At 32.0% G+C, this 23,401-nt stretch overlaps 1 protein-coding gene across 1 annotated transcript; it reads left to right on the forward strand.

Moving 5' to 3' along the window:
- Nucleotides 1–12,074: 12,074 nt before the first annotated feature.
- Nucleotides 12,075–22,711, forward strand: LOC127714836 (uncharacterized). The gene is made up of 6 exons (XM_052220867.1): nucleotides 12,075–12,189; nucleotides 14,469–14,628; nucleotides 15,941–16,047; nucleotides 17,183–17,293; nucleotides 18,986–19,246; nucleotides 22,031–22,711. The coding sequence occupies exons 1-6, from the start codon at nucleotides 12,129–12,131 to the stop codon at nucleotides 22,450–22,452; spliced, it is 1,122 nt and encodes a 373-aa protein (XP_052076827.1). The 5' UTR covers nucleotides 12,075–12,128; the 3' UTR covers nucleotides 22,453–22,711.
- The last annotated feature ends 690 nt before the right edge of the window (nucleotides 22,712–23,401 follow it).

Consider the following 23,401-nt stretch of genomic DNA (forward strand, 5'->3'; position numbering starts at 1 on the left):
ACATATTGTACCTCTTAAATAACCCTGCATTAACATTATGTAGAGGATTGTTTATTTTTTGTTTTTTTTTGTTTTTTTTTCTGTTTGCTAGATTAAATCTGCATGGAAGTACATGCACCGATAAATGTTGAAATTTGTTCGATTCGCTCATGTATGTTACAACGTATTTGATTTTAACGAAAGAAATCGCTGTATTACTGAACTATTATTACACCTGGGTTTTCGATATCACGAACTAGTCAAAACATTTACTGAATTTTTATCATTGGTACAAGGACATCATTCGTAAGTATAAATCAACATCATACATATTATACGTTCAGGTATTTCACATCCAATCTTTTATGGTAATATTCTATTCAACAGACACAAATGTCGTCATTCACCTCAAAAGCTAACCAAACCTTTGAACAGACTTATTCAGAAGGGATATAGTTACGATACTGTTGCCAGGTCATTAAAGATGGCATATTTTGGAATTAATATTGATTCACTAACCAGTTGTTGGCATGATACTGGTTACGTTCTTCTCATATATTTTATGATGGTATGATACTAAACCCCTAACGGGAGGGATTGTGCTTGATTTTCATATGATGAAGACATAATCTTTCAATCAGTTTAATTGAGGTCTGGAGCTGGCATGTTAGTAACTGCTAGTAGTCCTTTTTTTTTTATTTTATGTGTCATTTTCATTTTGCTTAGTTTCTTCTGTTACCTATTCTGACATCGGACTCGGACTTTTAAACTGAGTTTTACTGTGCGTATTGCTTTGTGTTTTTTTTATTCTACATTGGCTAGAGGTATAGGGGAGGGCAGGAGCCTCTTGCCTTAGTTAGTCTTGTAAGTTTTTTTTTTAATTTTAGTTCATTTATATGGTTCGGAGTCTAGTGTGACTTCCATTTTCACTGAACTAGTACACATTTTTGTTTAGGGGCCAGCTGAAGCCCGCCTCCGGGTGCGGGATTTTCTCGCTGTGTTGAAGACCCATTGGTGGCCTTGGGCTGTTTTCTGCTTTTTGGACGGGTTGTTGTCCCTTTTACACATTTCCTATTTCCATTCTCAATTTTATAATCCACAATGTCAAGAAAAATTGAGTGTGGATGAGTACGGGGGAAAAGAGGGGCCAGAAATAACCCTGCCATACGTTGATACTCCTGTCATATGTAAAGAACATCGTCGAACAATATCATAAGTCATACTGTTTGATTGGTGTTTAAAGCCACTTTCAACACTATTGCGATATTTCGTGGCGGATAGTTTTTATTGGTGGAGGAAACCGGAGTGCCTGGAGAGAACAACCGACCTTCGGTAGGAAAACTGACAATCCTATAGTCAATTTAAGAAGAGTCGAACGCACCTGCCACGTGCGGGAATAGAACTCCCAACCTTAGTGTTGACAGTCTAGTGATACAGTAGTTCGACTATTTAGATCATTCGGCCACCGAGAGCCACCTTACACAAAAGAGATGATTTCAGCTTCCCAATTATGAACTTTCCATTTCTATGTAGCAACATTCCAGCAGCGCCTGCATACGGAGTATATATCTCCAAATGGATACGATATTCCCGGGCTTGTATTTTCTATCATGATTTCCTTGATAGAGAGGATTACTGCTCACAAGGAAGCTATTTAAAGACCAAACAGCCTATTGTTGATGCGCATCAACTAACGCAACTTGGTAGTGACATAAAAGCTCTATGACGTTTTTCTAGCCATGAAAAAAAAACGTCAAATTATAACGTCCTATTTCGCGTTTTGCACGGATTCCAACATGGTGTACGCTTAAAACTACGTCTTCCAAGAAAAGTGGAATTAAGCGTCGCGCTGATACCTAGTGGAAATTAAACACAAATGGACACAAAAGATACTACACTATCTGTAACCTCCGTTCTAATAAAAATAATAATAAAAATATAAATTTTTAGCTCGGCTTTTTGCATTTGCGCCGATCTGCATTTCACTTTTTTTCTTTCACTTGCGCCGATTTTTTCTTTCATTTGCGCCGATTGTGTACAGGTAAATTATAGGTGAAAGTTGTTGTTTTATTTATCATATAAACCTCTTCCGTTAGCCAGTTGTACATATGTTATGAATTGTCAATTACAACATGTATATAACTGTTGTCCCCTGCTCACAAAGGGGAGTTGGGAGTAGAATTTCGAGCAGGATAAGTCAATTTAAAAGATATTTGTGCACTCTGTATACATCTACTAAAATCACGGAGTAAAATTCTATTTACAGCATTTCAAAGCACCACAATAAAATCCATAAAAATGTAATACTAGTACAATGAATTATTATCTTGTCGAGAATTTTTATGCCACACATCTGATATATTCCTTTCTTGTCATTTCATCTTTTCTATGCTTGTTGTACTTTCCAACAACGAAGTCCATCTTTTCTTTCTCGTGTCAAAACGAAGTTCTCGAACAATATGACCAAAATTATCTTAAACATAAGGGAACACTGTTTATATCCATATATTACCATGCAATATACATTCTAGGTTTACTATATTTACATGTATTTACTCGTATAGCAAATATAGTATCGGGGCTAGTGATAAAAAAAATAAAATAGGCGCTAATGAAAGAATCAAATCGGAGCAAATTAAAGATCGATTTTTTTTTAAATCGGCACAAGTCTCGTACGCCCGTGTAACTTTACACTGGTAAATTTATAAGACTTACGCTTAGAACTTTAACTTAATATGTGATTTTCAAAATTGAGTTTTCAGAAGGTTAGGCCGATAAACAAAATTTCTAGAAGTTTCGATATACTGGCAACGTATGCATGTTGAGATTAACTTATTTCTTTAAGAGTCTCGTAAAATAATGGTGATCTTGCAATGAAGTTAAATTTTATCTATACTGCTTAATTGACAAAATCTTATAGTAAAAATAAAAATGATAAAGGTTCATTGTCATTTGTCATTTGTTTCATTTCAAATTGTCTCAAGGAGAAATGATAAAGATTTCGCCTGATCTCACAGAAGTCTAAGGCAAAAAAAGAAATTAATATACTCAGTGAATGTGAATCAAAATCAAAATTTACGGTTTTTAAAACTAAAGTTGTTGTAAATTTAACTTATGACAAAAACAATTGCTTCAAGAATAAGATCCAACATAACATTTCTCACTTTCAAAAAGCTACAATGACCGGAAAGATTGAATACAAATTTCGATTTTCAATGCCGGCAATCTATACATACCTTGCCTTTGTTTTAATTTCCAAAATGAGCTATTTATAATTAGATTCATAATATTTCATCCTGTTTTGAGAAATACTTTATAGTTTTCAACGGAAAATTATTTCTTAGATTCTAAATCAATTTTTGCATTAAAAACTTATTTGTATTTTGTATTTACTGTCTCTTTTATTCAAAACACGTGAGGTAGTAATAACGGGGATCGTATTTTATGATAGGTTAAACGGATGTAAAACGTTTTAGGATCAAAAACTTTTAATTCATATATTATACCTATAATTTTGATTTTCTTATATTTTAAATATTCAAAAATAATGAATCCACAAACTAGATGGAATAATTTGTATACGTCCGTCTTAGTCGGGACACATAATGGCATAAAAAGTCCGTCCGTGCTAATGTGTGTCCGTCTGTCAACAGTAGCGAAAGAGTGCACTAGGGCAAAGTTCTGAAATTGACGCGACAAAAAACCCCACACATCTAGTTTAATATAGTCAAATAGTTTGTAAGTTAACCAGTGTCAACTTTCATTTCTCTTTTTGTTTTCAATGATTTTGCTAATGAGAGGGAGAGGACAAAAACAGACTTTCCTTTCTAAAGCGTCGTAAAAGGTTATTTCGAACAATTTTTCATTCCGACAGATGGTGTTTCTGAAGGTTAATTTTGTGCGGCAACAACATCATGAGATCTGATACTGATACATACATGTGATCTCTTGTATTACCGGATAATAAAGTAGGTTAATATAGTTGTTATTTTTGATTCTTGAAAATTTAAATGTAGGTTTCAAACGTCCAATTTGCAATTTTTTTTCAAATAGTGCGCCAGCAAGGAAAACTTGTACCATGACGTCAGATTCAATGTTCTGAAGAAAGACAACTCTTTTCTTCAAAACGAACGAGAAAAAAACATGAAAATTAATCATAACTTTTTTGAAAGGTCGGTGACATATACATTTTTTTGCTTTATTTTGAAGAGTACTCATGGCACTTTCCTTCTTGAAATTTTTATGAAAAAATCACTGGTAGATATTTTTTAATACTTGAAACGTTTTTCAATCTTGCGTTTTGTTTTTGGCTGGAATGAAATAAATCATATTTTTTAAGATCAAAACAATAAGAGTCTTAAACTCTTGAACCTGTATTTGATAGACACAAATCTACTGTTTAACATGAAACAAGAATTATGCTTGTAGGTTTGATATAATGGGATATTTTGAGAGTTTAAATAACAAGCAAATATCATGTTAATATTCGTGAAAACACGAAACTGAGGTTGCTATAGTGACAAAACTAAGTCGGTGACCCCCAATTTTTTTTATCATATTTTGTTCTTCAAATCATGAAATACCTTCACACAAAATTTTAAGGAAAAATCACTGGTAGAACTGAATAGGCTGTTTGGTCTTTAACCAAGAGTTCCAAATGGTGAAGTTGAAATCATCCCTTCGTAAATTTTACGGACGCCATCACGAGTTGGTTGACCGTTATGGAATAACCGTTTCACAGATGATATCGGATATGTTCCTTATGTCGTAACTACAATACCCTTCCCTTTTCAAGAATGTGACCTACCGAATTAGACTATTTACTGAATTTGTAATAACATAAGCAACACGACGGGTGCCACATGTGGAGCAGGATCTGCTTACCCTTCCGGAGCACCTGAGATCACCCCCAGTTTTTGGTGGGGTTCGTGTTGCTTAGTCTTTAGTTTTCTATGTTGTGTCATCTGTACAATTATTTGTTTTTTTGTCTTTTTATTTTTGGCCATGGCGTTGTCAGTTTGTTTTCGATCTATGAGTCTGACTGTCCCTCTGGTATCTTTCGTCCCTCTTTTACATACTATAATTACTTAAAATCTTTGATGTCGACTTTCAGTGACACATACGATCGCCTTTAAATACGAGGTGTCTATATCCACGCTGTTAAGGATTCTATTCTGCATTCAAGACAAGCTAATGAATTTCAAAGTTAATTTCAAACGAACATTGTTAAATAAGTTGTAATGAATTATCAAAAATAGATAAACAGATGACAGACTGTTTGTTTCTCTTAAGACAAAGACGAATGCAGAAATAAATAAGTCCTAATCATATTTTATTTTTGAAGGTAGTATATTACTGATACTATTACATGTAAGCTGCAGAATCGAAGGCACAACAAATGACAAACTAAAGAAATTTGTGTATAGTACAACAATGCTAAGGATACCAAAATACAAAAGTACTCTTAATGATAGCTTTCTAGGCCTGTCATTGAGACAAACAAAACTGTCCGTTTTAAAGTTTATCTGAACATGCACGTTTTAAATGTTCTACTATTAAATATTTTAATCGAACGTTTTTATATGAAATTGTTATTTTTATGTTATCTGGTTTTGGCAATCTCATAAAACAGCACTTTCTTTATTGCGATATAACAGCAAACACAGCATCGAAGTCTTTTCCACATGTTAACTAACTCTGATTGTACTGTGATCGTGTAATTTCCTATCCAGACGAGTGTAAACTTGGATGGAGAGTTGACTCATTGGCACTCATACCTCATCTTATTTATATTGTACATCTAACGTAGATCTATTACATTTCAAGAACAAAGTTCTTTCATATTGCCGATAATTATATCAATCGAATAACATTAATTAACGTATTCGATTTGTTTGAGTGTTTAAACGATCGATCCTTTCTCACCATAATGTATATAAATCAATTTGTCAATACAAGCATGAAGCTGCAACGGTTGGTTATCTAAAATGAATTTGATCTCAACTCACCATTATAAAATAGAACAAATGAAATATTTACTTTTGGGTTTGTTTATTTATTTGTTTTTGTTTAACACCACTTTTAATAACCTTGGTTTAATCATGGCGATCGGGTTTTATCGGTGGGGGAGGCAGAGTCTTTTTCACCAAATGATACCATCGTTTTAGCGAAAATGAAAATTTGTATTATTTTCAAATTGACGAGAATGCATACACCCAACCTATCACCTGAACCTCGATGTTAACGTGTTTAAAATACTGTTACTAATTTTAATTCTTTAACAAATACAATGTAATACAAACCCATACATCTATAGTTATATATTACATCACGAAATTCCCATTAAAATGAGCTAAAAGGTTAACATTGTTTCAAATGAAAAAGAAAATACAAAAGCGGTAGTATACGCAGTCATACTTAACGATTCTAAATTAAAAGTACATACCAGATAAATGACAATATATCCACTTTGCTGACTTGTTTCTTTGCTGGATCATCTTGACGTGGGTTCAAAACCTAAAATAAAATTAAAAAAAAACACACATTTACATTTCTTTTTATTTAATAACATCATTTGCTTTTTAAACATTTTAAAACTATACTAAGATTAAATAAGCAATAACAAGCACATTTTTTCGTTAATTATTCTTTATAGAAATCAGCGTTAGTTTTCTCGTCTGAATTGTTTTACATTTGTTTTTTTGGGACCTTTTATAGCATGCTATGTGATTTTGCTCATTCAGACATCGTTTTAGACCGAACGGTGGCCTATTACAGCTGATAACCTTATATGTCATAAAATCTTTGCTGGAGAGTTGTGTCATTGGCAATTTTTTTTATACATGTACATGTACATGTATATGTAGTCGAGTTAAAGATCCCAAGAATAAAAAAATGTTAGTTCGCAATGTAAACTTTGTAATGTATCTTTCCTAGATATTATTATTATTAATAATAATAATAATAATAAGAATAATAATAATAATTATAATAATAATAATAATAATAATAATGATATTAGAAGTCAAGTGTTCATGAACAATTGAAAGGTCTTTCCTTTTTCCTTTTATTGATAGCATTTTTAGTTCAAAAATATATGGTTGCTAAGGACTTTTATGTTCATAACAAGTGGTTGCTAAGGACAAAAATATCTTTATGTCATTGCAAAGGACAAACATATTACTTCCAGTATTAAAAATGTCATATCTACTATTCATAGCCTTTAAAGTTAAAAAAATAAGTGGTTGCTAAGAACTTATATGTCGTTGCTAGGGACAAAAAAGTTATTTACAGTATTAAAAATGTCTTATTTACATTATGCATCGCCTTCTAAGTTCAAAAATATATGGTTGCTAAGGTTTTTTATGTTGTTATTCATAAAAAAGGGGGATTTTCCAGTTTTTGGACAATAACTCAAAAATGCTTTGAGCAGTTTTCATGAAATTTTGGTGACTGGTTTATATCTATTGAAATAACCTCCCTTTAGTTTTTTTTATAAATTTCTGATATGACATTGAGGAGTTATGGAACTGTATTCTTTGAAAAAGCGACGGGCGTATCATGCGCTCATGGCGCAGCTCTTCATAAATCAATGATCTGCGTCGGATAGAAATCGACATATAAAAATGAATATCAATACATCTGTCAATCTAGTACGTGTTTAAATAATCTCAATGCAAAGTCTGTAATTGTTTGAAAACTGTTTCAAAAACCATACAACATAAACAAAACATTCATCTTTTATTTCGTATTCGAATGTTCCAAAATCAATTAATGTACATGTATACGTTCACTTGCATAGGACTGATTTCTATCCGAAGCAGCTCATTTGTTCTTGCTAGAATATGCACGAAATAATTGCCAATTGACGTTCTAAAAATCCAAACGGCTTTACACAAATTTCGATGCAGTATACCGGTTATGCGTAAAAGGAATAATAATAAAAAAAACAACATAAAATCGTATGTTAGTGTTTCTTTTTATATCCATTCATCGCTTCAATTATTTAGGCAGCAAAAACCTACCCTTTTATGTTTTCATATCATTAAAATTGAAATATCATCACTACTTTAATACTATTTTTAAACAATTTCTATGAAATGAGTTTTGAAAAATCGTAATTACAAGTGAATAAAATCAATATTTCGCCACTTTTTACGTACATTCTATACATTTATAGATCGATTTCATTAAATTAACATTGATTTCAAATACTACGTTTATCGTTTTGGTTTATATTCAGAAGCTGGGCGAGTTTTAAATGCATATTTACAAAATTTCATATCCAGAACGCATTCTTAACAGAGAAGACATACATGTGACCGTGTTGAAATCTATAGTCAATGTACTGATTCTGCACCATTAACCATAAAAACCAATTACGTTTTATTTGTTCTTGCCCCAGCAGTTATTCCACGTTATTAAAAACTTTTTATGTTAATTAATATATTTCATGGAATGACAATTGAAAGAGAGCAATTAAACTATTTGAAAAATATTAATATTATGCACGAACGTTATAGCATATTTGGTAATGAAGTCCTCTGGGAAAAGGCTATGTTATGTCATTGCTAATATAAATTATAATTTTATCTAAAGTATATGTATAGCTCTCAACGAAGCCGATATCCCCTTTCAACAGATACATGTATCTAAAGGATTGGGGACACATGTATGCAATTAGCAAATAGTTGAAACTGTATATTTTCACCGATAGCAGTATGTATCGATGATGCAGGAGGGTCTGGATAGGGTCCTTTTCTTTGGCCAATTTTCTCTCTTCCTTATCCATTTTTCTCTATTCTTTATATTTAAGCACCTCATTATTCTCTATTCCTTATTTTTTTGGTCTTTTTTTCTCTGTCCTCTATAATTTTTCCCATTATTCTCTATTCAGTAAACCTCCATCCACACCCTCATGCAGTTTCATATTATTTTTGTTTAACACATCTCTAAATAATAGATGTTTGGAGTTAAATGTTTCAATTTCATCTTGTTATAGAATGTTGTATTTGAGGAAATCAATTACTTAGTTTTTGCTTTTTCATAAACTCTAATTAAGTATGATAATATATTTATGAATTGTTATACACTCAATAGAGTGACGCATAAATGTACTTGATGATCAATTAAACGTTTCATCATCAAATCGCGCTTTAAATGCACTTTACCTAGTAAAAAAAGATTGTTCAAACTATTTTAGGATGCTGACCCAGAACATGCACTTAAAGAATGTGGCGGGATGAAACATGTTAGTAAGCGTTTAACCCCCTATAGCACAGGAAAGTGGTGTAACATCACAACATAAGAACAAACTTTTGACAAATTAGATCGACACGAAGCAAACAAAAATAAAGCCAAAAAAAAAACTTACATTAAGATAAAAGACAAAAAATGTCGATCTTAGAGTACTTGCAGTTACTTAAAGCTAAATCAGTACACATCAAACGAATTCGGTGTAAATATGTCATATCAGTCTGAGAGAAGCATAATCCGGCACTGCCAAACTATTAGAACTTGATATCGACAAGATGTAAGGCCATAAGTTTTCATAAACATAAATTTTGAAAGCTAGACCAAAGCTCATGAATAAACCATGTTCTCCCATATTGAAGTATTAATCAGTACACATCAAACGAATTCATTGTAAATATGCCATATCAGTCTGAGAAAATCATAACCTTGTGCAATGCCAAAATATAAGAACTTGATATCGATAGGATGTAAGGCCATAAGTTTTCATCAATGTATAACAATAGATATTTAGTTTTAATTTATTATTATTAATAAAAAAATAAGGAAAATATCATTTAACACAATATTCAGAAATCTTATTACGGTGTCAAATTGAAACAATTTAAAAAAACTTTCTATACATTGATACTTTTGTTGCTGTCCGTTTCATTCATTTCAAGGTTTAAAAAAAATATAATAAGACCAGAAAAATCCATTAGAATGTCAATTGAGGGAGAACAAACTATTTTTTTACATACATGTGATGCGTTTCACGTTTGTACTCCCAGTTTTTGGTAGGGTTCGTGTTGTTCAGTCTGTTTTCTTTGTTGTGTTTTTGTATATTCTTGTTTGTCTTTTGGCCTTTTTGCCATGACGTTGTCACTTTATTTTCGACTTATGAGTTTGAATGTCCCTTTTGTATCTTTGGCCTTTCTGTTGTCCCCTTATTAATTAATTCGAAATCCCAAAATCGAACGTTATATGACTTGGATTTCTCTATCGGCAGACTCTATTCAGTGCGAGTGACTGGTATGGACATTCTATTTCGAAATCTTATTTTCAACTTAAGTATTGCAAAGGAATTGATGGGAAAAAGGCTACAGAAGATTAATGTACACGTACATGTATAAGAGTTTATTTGCATTATCCAGCAAACATTAGTTCTTTAGCGTATTATCAAATCATTTAGTTGAATCTTGCTTTTTGAATTTTTTAAAGAAAATGTTTTTTACTACATGGACATAATTCGGTTACTGATTCCATTTTCTATCTATCTAAATATATAATAAAAAAATAAAAAACGGCAATAAATTTATAAAGCTTCACCAGCATTTGAAATAACCAAAATGATGTTACTACTAGTGAAGAAAAAATTGCGCAGTATTTTAAAACAATACGTTCACCCACAGAACGTATCCTGAATTCAGGAATTATTTTAAATACTATTTTTTTAAATCTTTAATATAAGTCTTACTTGTATCCTTTTCCCTTAAATTTAAAAGGAACATAACATTACCTTTGTATATCTATACTTAGCGCAAACTCAGAGAGATACATAATAATGGATGTTACAATATACCTCCCATGTAAATCCACACGTATCAGAACCTATTTACAAACGCTATGCCGATATCTTGTTTTAAAAACTGAAATTGAAATAAGACTACAGAACTTTAATCCTTATTCGAATGCACAACAAACATAATTAATGAACAAGAGATCGGAGAAATCTACAAATCAAAATAAAATAAAATTCCGCAAAAGTTCATGAATGCTTTTGGCGCATTTAAGTTATTTCAAAACATGACGTCATACAAATGAAAACGCTAAAGCTGAAGGTTTTTCCGTTACGTTAACCATTGAAATTCGTATACTATTACATTAAACTGATTCTTTGAAGTAGGTGTTGTGTTATTTTCTATTCTAATGCAATATTCGCATATTTACTGATTTCAGCAAGTCAACATGGCGGCTCCTTAGTAACGAAATGAGATCTTTGGATTTGACCGTAGCTTACGAGAAAAAACATGTAGATTAAATATGGCAAATGTTCAGTTTGAGAATTAAAAGAATAAAGTTCATTTTTTTCTAGCGGTTATTTACGAAATAATTCATGCAAGCTACAGATTTATTAGAAAGTTTAAGCTTTATCTAACAGGGAGTAAAAAAGAACAGCAGCACACACGGCATTCCCACCCTTGCTTCAGTTTCTAAATGACTGTATTTGTCCTATTAGAATCAAAATAATTCATGGAAGCCATAGATTTGTTGTAAATTTACACATAGCCTGGGCCGTGATATTCGTTAATTTATCCCTCGCTAACGCTCAGGATAAAATTTGAATAGCACGGCCCAGGCCATGTGTAAATTTCCAACAAATATATGGCTTCCATGAATTATTTCTTAAATAACTAAAAAATATTAAAAAAGGTAAAAAATGATCCACGCTTATACAATGTATCGACATGCCATTGCCACCGATACCATGAGTCTCCTGGTATCCTGCTTCTGTTGCAAGCAAACGGTTATGTTCAAATTACTGTTTACATAACAATTCAATTTGGGGTCCTCATTGCTGTCCGCGTTTAAGGCTATGCGTGTAGCATCCTATTTTAGATCATCAGTTATGAATATGACTACGAGTGTTCCGGGAGTTTTTTGTTCATGAATCTTCGTCATCACATTTGATTGACACATTTATAAAAATGTTTCATTACAATAATTCTTTTGTGTAATGTATCTAGTTAACGATTATAACACCTACATTGCAATTGCATTGAAAAGAGAAGCAGTAAAACAATCATAAATAATTAATATAATTTTGTTATATATATATATGGTTTATTCATTAATTAAGTTCTTCATGCGTCTAGGTGTACAGCATTTTGCGTGTGTGATGGAAATCTGGAGATACAATGTTTAACTATAAACTTTTAGGAATTATTTTATTAGGAACTTTTAGTAAATCGTTTTCAAGTAAGTAAATTTTCTGCAGACAATTTATAAATTTCCAACGAGCAAATGTAGTTATATTTTGGAAAACTTACACATGAAAATAATTACTGTGAAAATATTTTAGCATTGATGTTTATAATAGGATTATATGCTGGTTATATGTCGATCGATGAGACAACAACGCAACAATACATTAAACAAAAAGACAAAGAGAGCCTTTTGCACTGTACATTTGTAAAATTAAACCGTTTTAGATTATTAATTTTACTTTTATCGAAGACTCAACGTGTTCTGAAATACATGTACAATGTAGTCCATGATGCTATGCATTTATGGACTTTAAAATTACTTAGAGCACTAAACATTAAGCAATACAGGAACGGGAGTAAAATATGATGCATCGGAACCATGATCAACTCAAGCACCACATATATATTTATTTTTATTAAATCCAAGAGATGGAATAATAAAGAAGAAAGATACATATTTATTTTTAAAAAAAATGGTGCACTTTCTTCATTTTGATAGACAATTTAGATTCATTATTATTATATTGGTGTTTTTTTGCATTGGAATAAAACAAAAAGAAATAAAAAAAGAATAAACACTTATATAAAAGACACTTAACTGCAATCGGCTGTTTTTTTCTACGACACATTGTTTGCAGCGCAGCCAGACTTTTGGATAATACAAAATCATCTTTTTACGAAATTTAAATAAAAGGGACAGTATTGCATTATTTCAAATTAAATAGATTAATCACCCAAACCCAAGGAAAGTCGTATTGGTTGTGCAACACTGGAATAGAAGCCTTTGAATTGTTTCACAATTTGTCAAGTCGGAACTTTTTTATGGCTGACAAAACGGTATGCGTTGTGCTCATTGTTAAAGACCATACAGTGACCTATAATTGCTTAAATCTGCTTCCTTTTGAACTCTGTTGGGTATATTATGTTTCCTTTGCAATCCTTCCATATCTCCTTATTTATATTAAGCTCCAAGTTTTAATCCATTCGAAAAGAAAGATCTAATGACAATTCGTAAACCCTTTTCCTTTATACGAGACAATACATTTAGATCGATTCATAATTTAACTTAAGACCACTTGAATTGTTAATAATGATTGCCGACTACTTTGACGTCATTTGTTGTGATTGGATTGGTTGTGGCATAAACGGTAAAACCGTGGACACCATTTTGCTTCAAAATGATCGTTATGATATTCGACTTCTAGCATTTTGATGGTGACTTAATGGAAAGGAAAAACATCAGGACCATACAAGTTTAACTTAATTTATATATAAGCATATATGCAAATGGAGACATTTGACCTATTGTAGAACTGTTATGAAATTTCCATCATGACGGGAATGCTTAATATGTTAAAGTTAAAGTTAAGAATCTAATTATAATCATGTCGGAAGCGGACCTTTTGTATCCAACACTCAAGATTTGCCCTAGCTCTGATAGTTTTACGGACGTAATTATAATTTGATGTATATTATGGTATATCTTTATCTTTGACCCAGATCACCAAGGATATTTTTTGATTAGTCGGTATCACACTTATTCCTCTCATCGCCAATTATATCGATTGTTACATTACTGAATGTGCCATTACAAAGATGTTAACTTGCCACAAGCACCACGAAGGCTAAATCTGGTTGAACAGGTACATTGTGTACTGCCTATCCTACCGGAACACTAGAATTCGCCTAGTTTTACTTAAAAGGATTCGTTTCGCCATTTCTTCAGCATGATAAGTTTTTATTTGAATCTTTTTTTTTTAAATGTATGTGTTGTTTCTACCGCTAAGTGTTGTTAGGACAAATTAAAAATCCTAAAAACAGTATTTTTTTCTCAAGCTTTCATGTTCGGTATATTTTTGGATTAAAAAAGATTTTAATACGAGTAATTAAAAAGATAACATGAGTTGTTATCAAATCATAAGGCAAATGATTATGTATTGTAAAAAATAAACCGTTCTGGATTTATTTGTTAGCCTGAAAAATGAATGTGCAGTTGTATTTAATCAAGTAGAACACGATTAATTAAATTGCAAGCTGTTAAAGAGTTTTTGTGCATTGTCACTTTTTTTTATCTGCCATTTTGATTTTAATATTAATATTATATATACATTTCTATGAAACCAAAAATCTCATTTCGAAGTTTACTATTATATATCTTTTTACCGTATTGCTCTCAAGTCTTAATTCAATGGGCAGTCAATTCTACGTCAAACACAAACAACAGAGAAGCATTCGGAAGCATAATACATATTAGTGTGTTGTATTAATCAGGCATATTAACCTGTTCCAAAGACTGGAATCTCCATGGTTCTAAATGCTATAAGCTGGAACGAGAAAAGATGAATATTACAAATTCAAAGACATTTTGTGAGAATCTTAATGCTGAAATGGTTATGCCTAAAACTGCTGACGAAAACAGTGTATTATCCGAGTAAGTTGTCTTATACTTATATGTTTAATCTATAAGAAGTCACGGAACCGTTTTGTACAATAAAAACGTAATACCCGTATCTATATTTAAACGTCATTGCTTATCATTACATAATGTTAGGGTATTACTTTTCCAAATGAAATCTGAACGAATGTATTAAACAAAACTTGTACAGAAACGGACAATATTTTCCGTATAGTTGGTTCGTCCTTATGTCCCAAAATCCAAATAAGTGGAGAGATTTCCTGCGTTGACACGATGTATCTATAAATCAGTTATAGTTTTGATGGTGAATGAACAATCCGTACAGTGTCGATTTCCGTCTTTCTTTCTTATAACCGAACTGAGGGATTCTTTTTCATGTTTGTGTTTTTGATCTTTCGACTATTGTTGATTGTATTTCTTGCTTTTTTAATTTCACCCTTCATAACACGTTTCTCCTCTTTAAAAGGTGTATTTGATTCTGCTGGAGTCAAAAACATACACATCTGATGTTGATTTTAATTAATTTGTGGCTTCTGAATTGGACTCCCCTTTAACTTAATTGATTTTGACATCTTCTACCTACTGTTAACCTCTTAATTGCAAATCCCTCTGGCAAGATTGACTTTAGATGGATTTCGTTATTCTCCTTAGGTCCCTTGCGGTCATATAGCTCTTCACGTATTCAACCACTTATAGACCCTTGGCTTACACTTTTTTGAGCTGGAGTGTTACTGTTTAAGGTAAATCCAGAAAGTCCCCAACGCACTAAATTTATAAAAAGTTATTTGCTGTCTTGTCGTTTTTAAAACTTTATACGTTTTTTTACTGTTGCCATCATATTTTTTCTAAATAATAATTACATTACATACAGTATGCTCCAGATGAACCCGTACTTTTGATTGACTGACAACAATTGAAAGGCATTCCGAAATAACATTATATTTCCAAATAAAATGCAACATATATAACAGCACGTATTTTCCGTGACAAAGTCACAACAATGCATAAAAAAACAAACGAAAAAATTGATATTACTCATAATTTCACTTTTGTAGCATACAAATGTAATTATAAGAATTTTTGTAATTTGATAGAGTTGTAAGAGCGTTGATTGTACGCACATGTTAAGTATGAAGCGCATCTGCGCTTCATACAAATGGTTTCTTTCTGACTGAATCAAGTACCTTTTGAACTTATATAACGTACAGTACAACGGCTTTAAATGATTAAGAAAGTTAAACTAGGTTGTTGACAGTTCTAAAAAAAATGTACAGCTAGCACAGAGATTAATAATAAGCTTTATGATTGCAATTTTTCAATTCTTTAGAACTACTTTACGGTTTTGGATTGGAATAATAGATCATAATAAAACTATAGAAGATTGGACCTGGAACGATGGTACTAAATTAAAATCAAACGGTATATGGGCCACAGGTATGTTTATTGTCTTACCTGTACCAGATCTAGTCCTTCATGTCCTATTGCTTAAATGTAGATTTAATGTCGATATTATATCTACTATTTAGTAACCGAAAACTACAATTTTACCTATTCTCTACGCCTTAATTTTCTTACTTCTCATCCAAATTTTGAAAGTTAGATACATCTCTTCCTGTTTTTTGTTAAAAATAATCTTTTATTTTTTGAATGAGTTAAACTTAACCTTACCGTCATGTTATTGTATATTAAACTCATATTTTACTGTGTCGTGTTAAGGTAATACACTATTATTCAGACTTTCATTTTTTATTGTTTAATTGTTTTCTTGTTTTCCAATATAGTGTAATCTTTGATGATTGAATTTTCATCAAGGTGATCTCTGCTTTCCGTATATTTTTTTTTTATATATCTTCCACATGATTTACCTTATAATGTTAATTCGCAGTTTTTTCAATTCGCACAATTATTGTCAATTTCATTCGTTTTAAAGGATTGTCGAAACGTATATCTTTAAGCCTAGGAGCTTTCCGTAGGTGAGAATCACATGTAATCTTGCCGTCTCTTTGGGAATTTTTACTGAATATGCTGGAATACATAATTTACAAATAAATGTTAAAAAACGCACCTGGTGTTTGCCAACCCAGAAAAGCGCTTCGGACTCACCAAAGTTGGAAAAATGCTATGATGTAAATTTCAAAATTTTCTTTATCATTTAAAAAAGTAAGAAAAGTTTTTTTCATAATATAATCTTGTATGTTCAACATAAATAAACACTATATCAATGCCTTATTCTGAAAAAAAAAAAAAAAACACCCAACAGAATTACCGAATAAATGTTTCCAGAAGAATACTTACATTTTACTTTAAATAGCTAGCTATAAAACCAGGTGCAATTCACCATTTCTCTACATAAAGAAATACTTGTATCAAGCCAGGAATATGGCAGCTGTTTTCCATTCGTTTGATGTGTTTGAGCTTTTGATTTTGCCATTGGATAAAGGACTTTCTGTTTTGAATTTTCCTTGGAGTTCGGTATTTTTTGTTATTTTACTTTTTGATTGTCATATAAGAAATTCAAGAATGCGTAAACACTTACAAATTAATGAAAACTACTTTTTATTTTATTGAGGCGAGCCAAATAATGGAGAATCTCCTGAAGAATGTGTAATTTCTGGTCAGATCGGATGGGCTGATGTTCCATGCACAGGAAAGAGGCCAACTGCTTGTCAGAAGAAACCAGGTAGTATAAATAATATTGTGCCTTGTAATGACACCTTTAAGATCAAATAAAACAAATTGGTCTCTCGTTGCTGAATAAATCATAAACATGCTTCGAAAAAATAGGTCGACACTGGCATCTAATACAGGGCATAAGCAATACATGTACCAATACAAATGATATTATATAAAAAAGTTTGGACGTTAACACAGTCTTAATCTTTTACAAATTAAAAAAATAAAAAGATGCGGTATGATTGCCAATAGATTAATTATTCAAAAGAGTCGTATTGAAATAAATGTAAGCCACTACAAGTAGCCATGAGTAAAACCCATACCATTCGCTAAACAAGGTCCCAAAATGACCAGATATAAAACTATTCAATCGAGAAAACGAACTTTTATCAGTTAAAAAATACGACATACCACAACATATCAGACTTCAACACAACGCGGTTTATCGTCCTATAACTTGTGAATATAGAGAATGAAAACATATTCAATTTTCTGAAAGTTACTTTCTTGGTTTCATCATAACAGTTTAATTTACAACTGCAGTGAAAAAGATAAAAATCTTCATTATTTATTAATGCATATTCCAACTACGATTCAGTATATTTACCCCTTTATTGTACAATTCGATTGAATCATTAACGTTGTAATGACAGAAATTTTCTCTAAATAAAACATCCATTAACCATGTTTTGTAAGATCCATCTTTTTGAGAGTACATTTCTAAATAGTGCAATAAATTTATCATAGATACCAGAATTAAAATCATTTACACCAGAATCGCATTTCGTCTTCAAAAGACCAGTGACGCTCTAATAAAAAACAGTCAAAAGAGAAATAAAGTAAACAAAGTAAGAAGTTGACGAACATTGAGGACCCAAAGTTGAGAAAGCTAACTTGAGATGAAGAATACAACAGATACAGTTAAGTCTGCCTCATATCCTGACTTGCATCTAAAAATTGACAATGAGGGCCGGTTGAAAACAAAACTTTACGACAAAAGAGATGATTTCTCCTTCCCAATTGTGAACTTTCCATTTCTATGAAGTAACATTCCAGCAGTATATATCTCCCAGTTGATACGATATTCCAGAGCTTGTATTTCCTATCATGATTTCCTTGATAGAGGGTTGCTGCTCAGAAGAAAGCTATTAAACCAAACGATCCAAGTGGTGAAATTGCAATCATTCCTTTGTATGTTTTACGGAGGCTACACGAGTTGGTTGACTGTTATTGAATATCCGTTTTACAGATGATAGCGGATATGTTCCTAATGTCGTCCCCCTTTTCCCGAATGTGACCTACCGAATTAGACTTATTACAGGGTTTGTACTAACGGGAGCAACACGACGGGTGCCACATGTGGAGCAGGATCTGCCTATCCTGCCGGAGCACCTGAGATCAACCCCAATTTTTGGTGGGGTTCGTGTTGCTCAGTCTTTAGTTTTCTATGTTGTGTTTTGTATACTATTGTTTGTCTGTTTGTCTTTTTCTTTTTTTAGCCTTGGCCTTTTCAGTTCATTTTCGACATGAGTTTGAACGTCCATCTTGTATCTTTTGTCTTTCTTTGACAGCTTATGCCCATTTAATGTGTACCGGAAACACATGAAAAGCGCACTGAAATCCAAAATATTGCAATTACGTTGTTCAGTTTATGATGTGTGCTTTATTGCTTACATTTTGTATATTTGCTGCTTAATAGATATTATAGCAGACGAGGATGAAAGTGTTACCCTTACCTGTGACGTCAAATACACGCAGGGTATCACAAAACTATTCTGGACAAGATCAGCGAATGGTAGCAATGTAATCGTTTCTGAGTACGCAAAAAAAGGGAACGTCACATCACCAAGTCTGGTCTTTGAACACGTAAAATGGACAGACGAGGGATTGTATAAATGCCATGTGACATACATTTCCGGACTGACTCAAACAGATGAAACGAGTCTCTATATAAATGCATGTATGTAGAATACAGTTTACACTGGTCATCTATTAATTTTGAAATGAGTCATCAATTGCGATGAAACAATGCAATAACCTCAAGAAAAATAACATCAACGGAACAACTCATCTTTATTAGTTTGATATAGAACACAAATATTTGAAGTCTTTAGTTTCATGGTTAACACACCGTATTACAAATAAATTTTTAAGTCAGGGATTTCATTACCACACATTACTTAAAACCTTTACAAAATTCATCCATAGATACAAATATTAGGGCTACATGTTTGGCTGTACCTGTAAAAACATTTTTTAAACGGAATAGCACATCATGATCTTTACGGTGATGTTGTAAACCGAGCCCGAAATTTAAATACGATACGGGTAAACTTATCAATTCTTTAAATAAACTTATTCTGAAAGGTTACATATTCAACACTGTAATTACATTTTTGAATATTGTTTTATTGGTATAAATATTGATTTTGTTATCAATACATTTAAACCATACTAAATATTACACATATGTATTTTCACGGTACTACAATCTGTCGATACCTATAGTTGGCATTGCACAAGATCATGTTTTTCTCTGACTATTAATGACGTCTTTACACTAAATCCATTGGATGTTGGATGTGTACTGATGATATTTTAGTTTTAGATACATGATTTTTTTTTATTAGTTGTTATTTGCTTTGAACTAGCTGTCAGTAACTGCGAGGACTCTTGTTTTGTCTTTTTTGTTGCGGGGATGTATAAGTACCCGTCTACTTCCACTCTGTGTTTTTGTTCGATGTATTTCTATTTGTATCCATCTGATGAGGTAAGCCTTTTTTCAACTGATTTTTATAGTTTGTTCATATGTTGTGCTGTAACACCAACTGTCCCAGGTTAGAAAGAGGGTTGAACGCTCACAAACATGTTTATCCCCGCAACATTCGTTATGTGTCTGTCCCAATTCAGGAGCCTGTAGGAGCCTGTAGTTTAGTGGTTGTCTTTGGTTTATGTCTGTCATATTTGTTTTTCGTAAATTGATTTGTTATAAATTAGGCCATTAGTTTTCTCAATTAAATTGTTTCATATTTGTTATGTCGGGCCTTTTATAGCCGACCATACGTTATGGGTTTTTCTCATTTTTAAAGACCATACTTTCGCCTATAATTGCTTACATCCACTTTATTTCAACTTTGGTGGATAGTTGTCTCATTGGCAATCATACCACATCTCCTTATTTTTAAACTGTATACATAAAATTGTATAAGTATACTTTGCCATAACAACTCCGCATGCAGTGTGTTCGTCGCCCAAGATAACAAAATGAAGGTAAATCCATATAAGCAGTTCGGACGAACCAAATTTATAAAGTGTTATTTTAGTTTCCTCTTCGGTTTGATCAGGGGGTAATGCATTGAAAACTGAATACCTCGCAGATACGCTGATTTTTGTAGGTCGTTTAGGCTGATAAATTCTTGCCATGAAGTCAAATCAATGTATGTGTATTGAGACGTAGTATACATGTATAATAATTGTCAATTTTACGGCAGATATTCTCTATTGAATAGCCTAGAGTTTAATAGGGCAAATTCCCAAATAAGGCATCTTTTTTTGTCCGATGCAACGATGTTAGATCTGCAAGCTTGACTAGATGCAGCATTCTATAGTCAAGTGAAACATGTATATACATTCTGTTTTCACCATAAGGATGTAAGCTTTTCCTTCCAACTTTAATTTACATTGAGACGGCTCTTAACACTATATGACGCGCAACAATATTTCCTTTGTGTTTTTGTCCATACGATGTAAACATTGTAAAACATCAGAAATGTTTAACGATGAATAGCATGCTTTTTCGTTGTTTCATCTAAGACAACTAATACTAAATGAAGGATTATTGTTATTTTGTTATCGAAAATATTTAAATATTATCTTTTTGTAATGATTATCTTTTTTTGTAATTTGTATCTTAGACTCGTTGTACATGTTGTAATCATACGTTTTTATAATGATTTTTTTTACGACCCAGTGACTGCTATACACATTATTGTCACGTCTTACATACAACACTGGAGATTATCAATAAGGTTTGCACATATCTAAATGCAAATTTTCAGTGTTAATTTATATACCGCATTTAGCTCTGTCAACGGAAAAATCAAGTTGTGACATGGAATAGACAAGTCTCGATGAACCGAATAACTGGTTTGTGTTTTCTTAACTACACTTCATAAATATGCTACAAGAATGATGAGTAATGTCGAAATTTAAAGGTATAAATGGAAAAAACTTTATGCCTATGATAAAATATAACCAAATGGCACGTGCATATAGCATTGACACTTTATAGACCTTATTTTGACAACTTGTAAAATAGGTAGATCATACCAAGGGAATATTCCAAACGAATATGCGCAGAGGAAACTGACAATGCCATGCAAAACAAAAACGAAAGACGACGAAAAGACAAACAAGTCCACACAACGCAACGTCACATAGAAAGACCACAACTTTTTTGTAGATCATACGAAAAGAAAGAATAAGATTGTCTGTTTATCGTCTAAAAATCATTAGAGAAACAAATTCCACCACTAAATCTCTTACAATAAGATATTTATCCACTATCGACAGTTCAATTATACATATTTAAATCGCTCGGCGAGCCTCGCGTTTTTGATTTGGAAAATTTAACTGTCTCCAGTGGATACATATCGAATCACACTTAATGCAGTGGTAGAATTTATGCATAAGAAATAAAGGGGAAAATGGATAAATCTAAAATATAAGTTGTCATTATTTTCAGCAAATATGATTCCGTGTAGATGTGAATATCGGAGAAAACTAGAATTTTGGGGTTCTAAGATAATTCCGAATAGAACCGAGGAAGATTTGCTGAAGGAATTGGAATCAGAATTACAAAAGATTAAAAAGGAACTGAAAGTAAATAAATCGCAACTGTCGTCTAGCATCCGCAAGCGAACATCCGCTTCTGATAGACGGAAATCTTCTGAGACCATGGGATTAGCCGGAACTGCTTTTATTTGTATTGTCGTTGGACTTGTTATACTCATTGATTTACTCAGTTTAGTTAAGTTTGTAAAGTCGACAATTACCTTTTGGAATTCAAAGAAAAAAAGACAAAAAGCAAAAGACAAAAAGAGCAAGATGGGAAAAATATTCGATATCAACAAGAGGAAAACCCAAACATCAGAATCTGCTGCATAGGAGTAAAATTCAAACTAAAAATGACTTCATGGCTTTTAATTTCGAATGCAGAAAACTAAATATCTTTGCGATTTAATATCAAGTTGAGTAGTATGAATCAGAAACAGAATTTTCATTGGACGACATCTTAAATATTAATGTATCGATTAGCCAGTTTTGCAATAATCATTAATTAAAATCTAAACACATAAAGAATGATTTCTTAAGTCACGATGATTATGAGAACTTTTTGCACAAAACACTTCATATTGTTGATAAATTTCGGTATAAAATAAAGAAATATATTTTGATGTTGATTTATAAAAAGAAATAACGTGGACATGGTGGACATATAAAGCATAACTTACAAAAAGCTTCGATGCAATTCTATAAATATTAGTTTAACAATTTAAATTACGACAGGAGACATATTTCTTTTTTAAAATGTTTTACATATCATTGAATGTTTAATCGGTAGTGCTCAATATCTAGTGTAAAGTATTTCAGGCATATTCAGATCAACTTCTCAAATTTATAACGTTCATTTTGAAAATTTGACCTTTAGACTGGAAACAGTATGTTGGAAACAGGCAAACATAGTGCCATGTGAACGACAAGGCTTCCAATAGACCCTACAAGGAAATGCTAAAAAGGTTTTAAAAAAGTGCAGGAAGCGTGGCATTCGTATTTAAAATCATAATTCATATCGCTAGTGGCTGCATATGCATAAGCATAAACCTCTCACAGCCAAACGGATTTCCTCTTTGTCATTAATTGTACTGCTGGATAGAAATATAGGCACCAACATTTCTTTATCCTAGTCAATCTTAATAAAATTCCTTAGTATGGGTATTATATATCCTCCTCCTTTTACAAATGCTGTTTGGTCATAAAAACATCCTTTCCTTTACATATTTTACTACATATCTTGTACATGATTTGACGCATCCGGTCTCGTTCCTTTTGGAGT

The sequence above is a fragment of the Mytilus californianus genome, unplaced genomic scaffold (assembly GCF_021869535.1).
Source record: "Mytilus californianus isolate M0D057914Y unplaced genomic scaffold, xbMytCali1.0.p SCAF_9, whole genome shotgun sequence".
Taxonomy (NCBI): domain Eukaryota; kingdom Metazoa; phylum Mollusca; class Bivalvia; order Mytilida; family Mytilidae; genus Mytilus; species Mytilus californianus.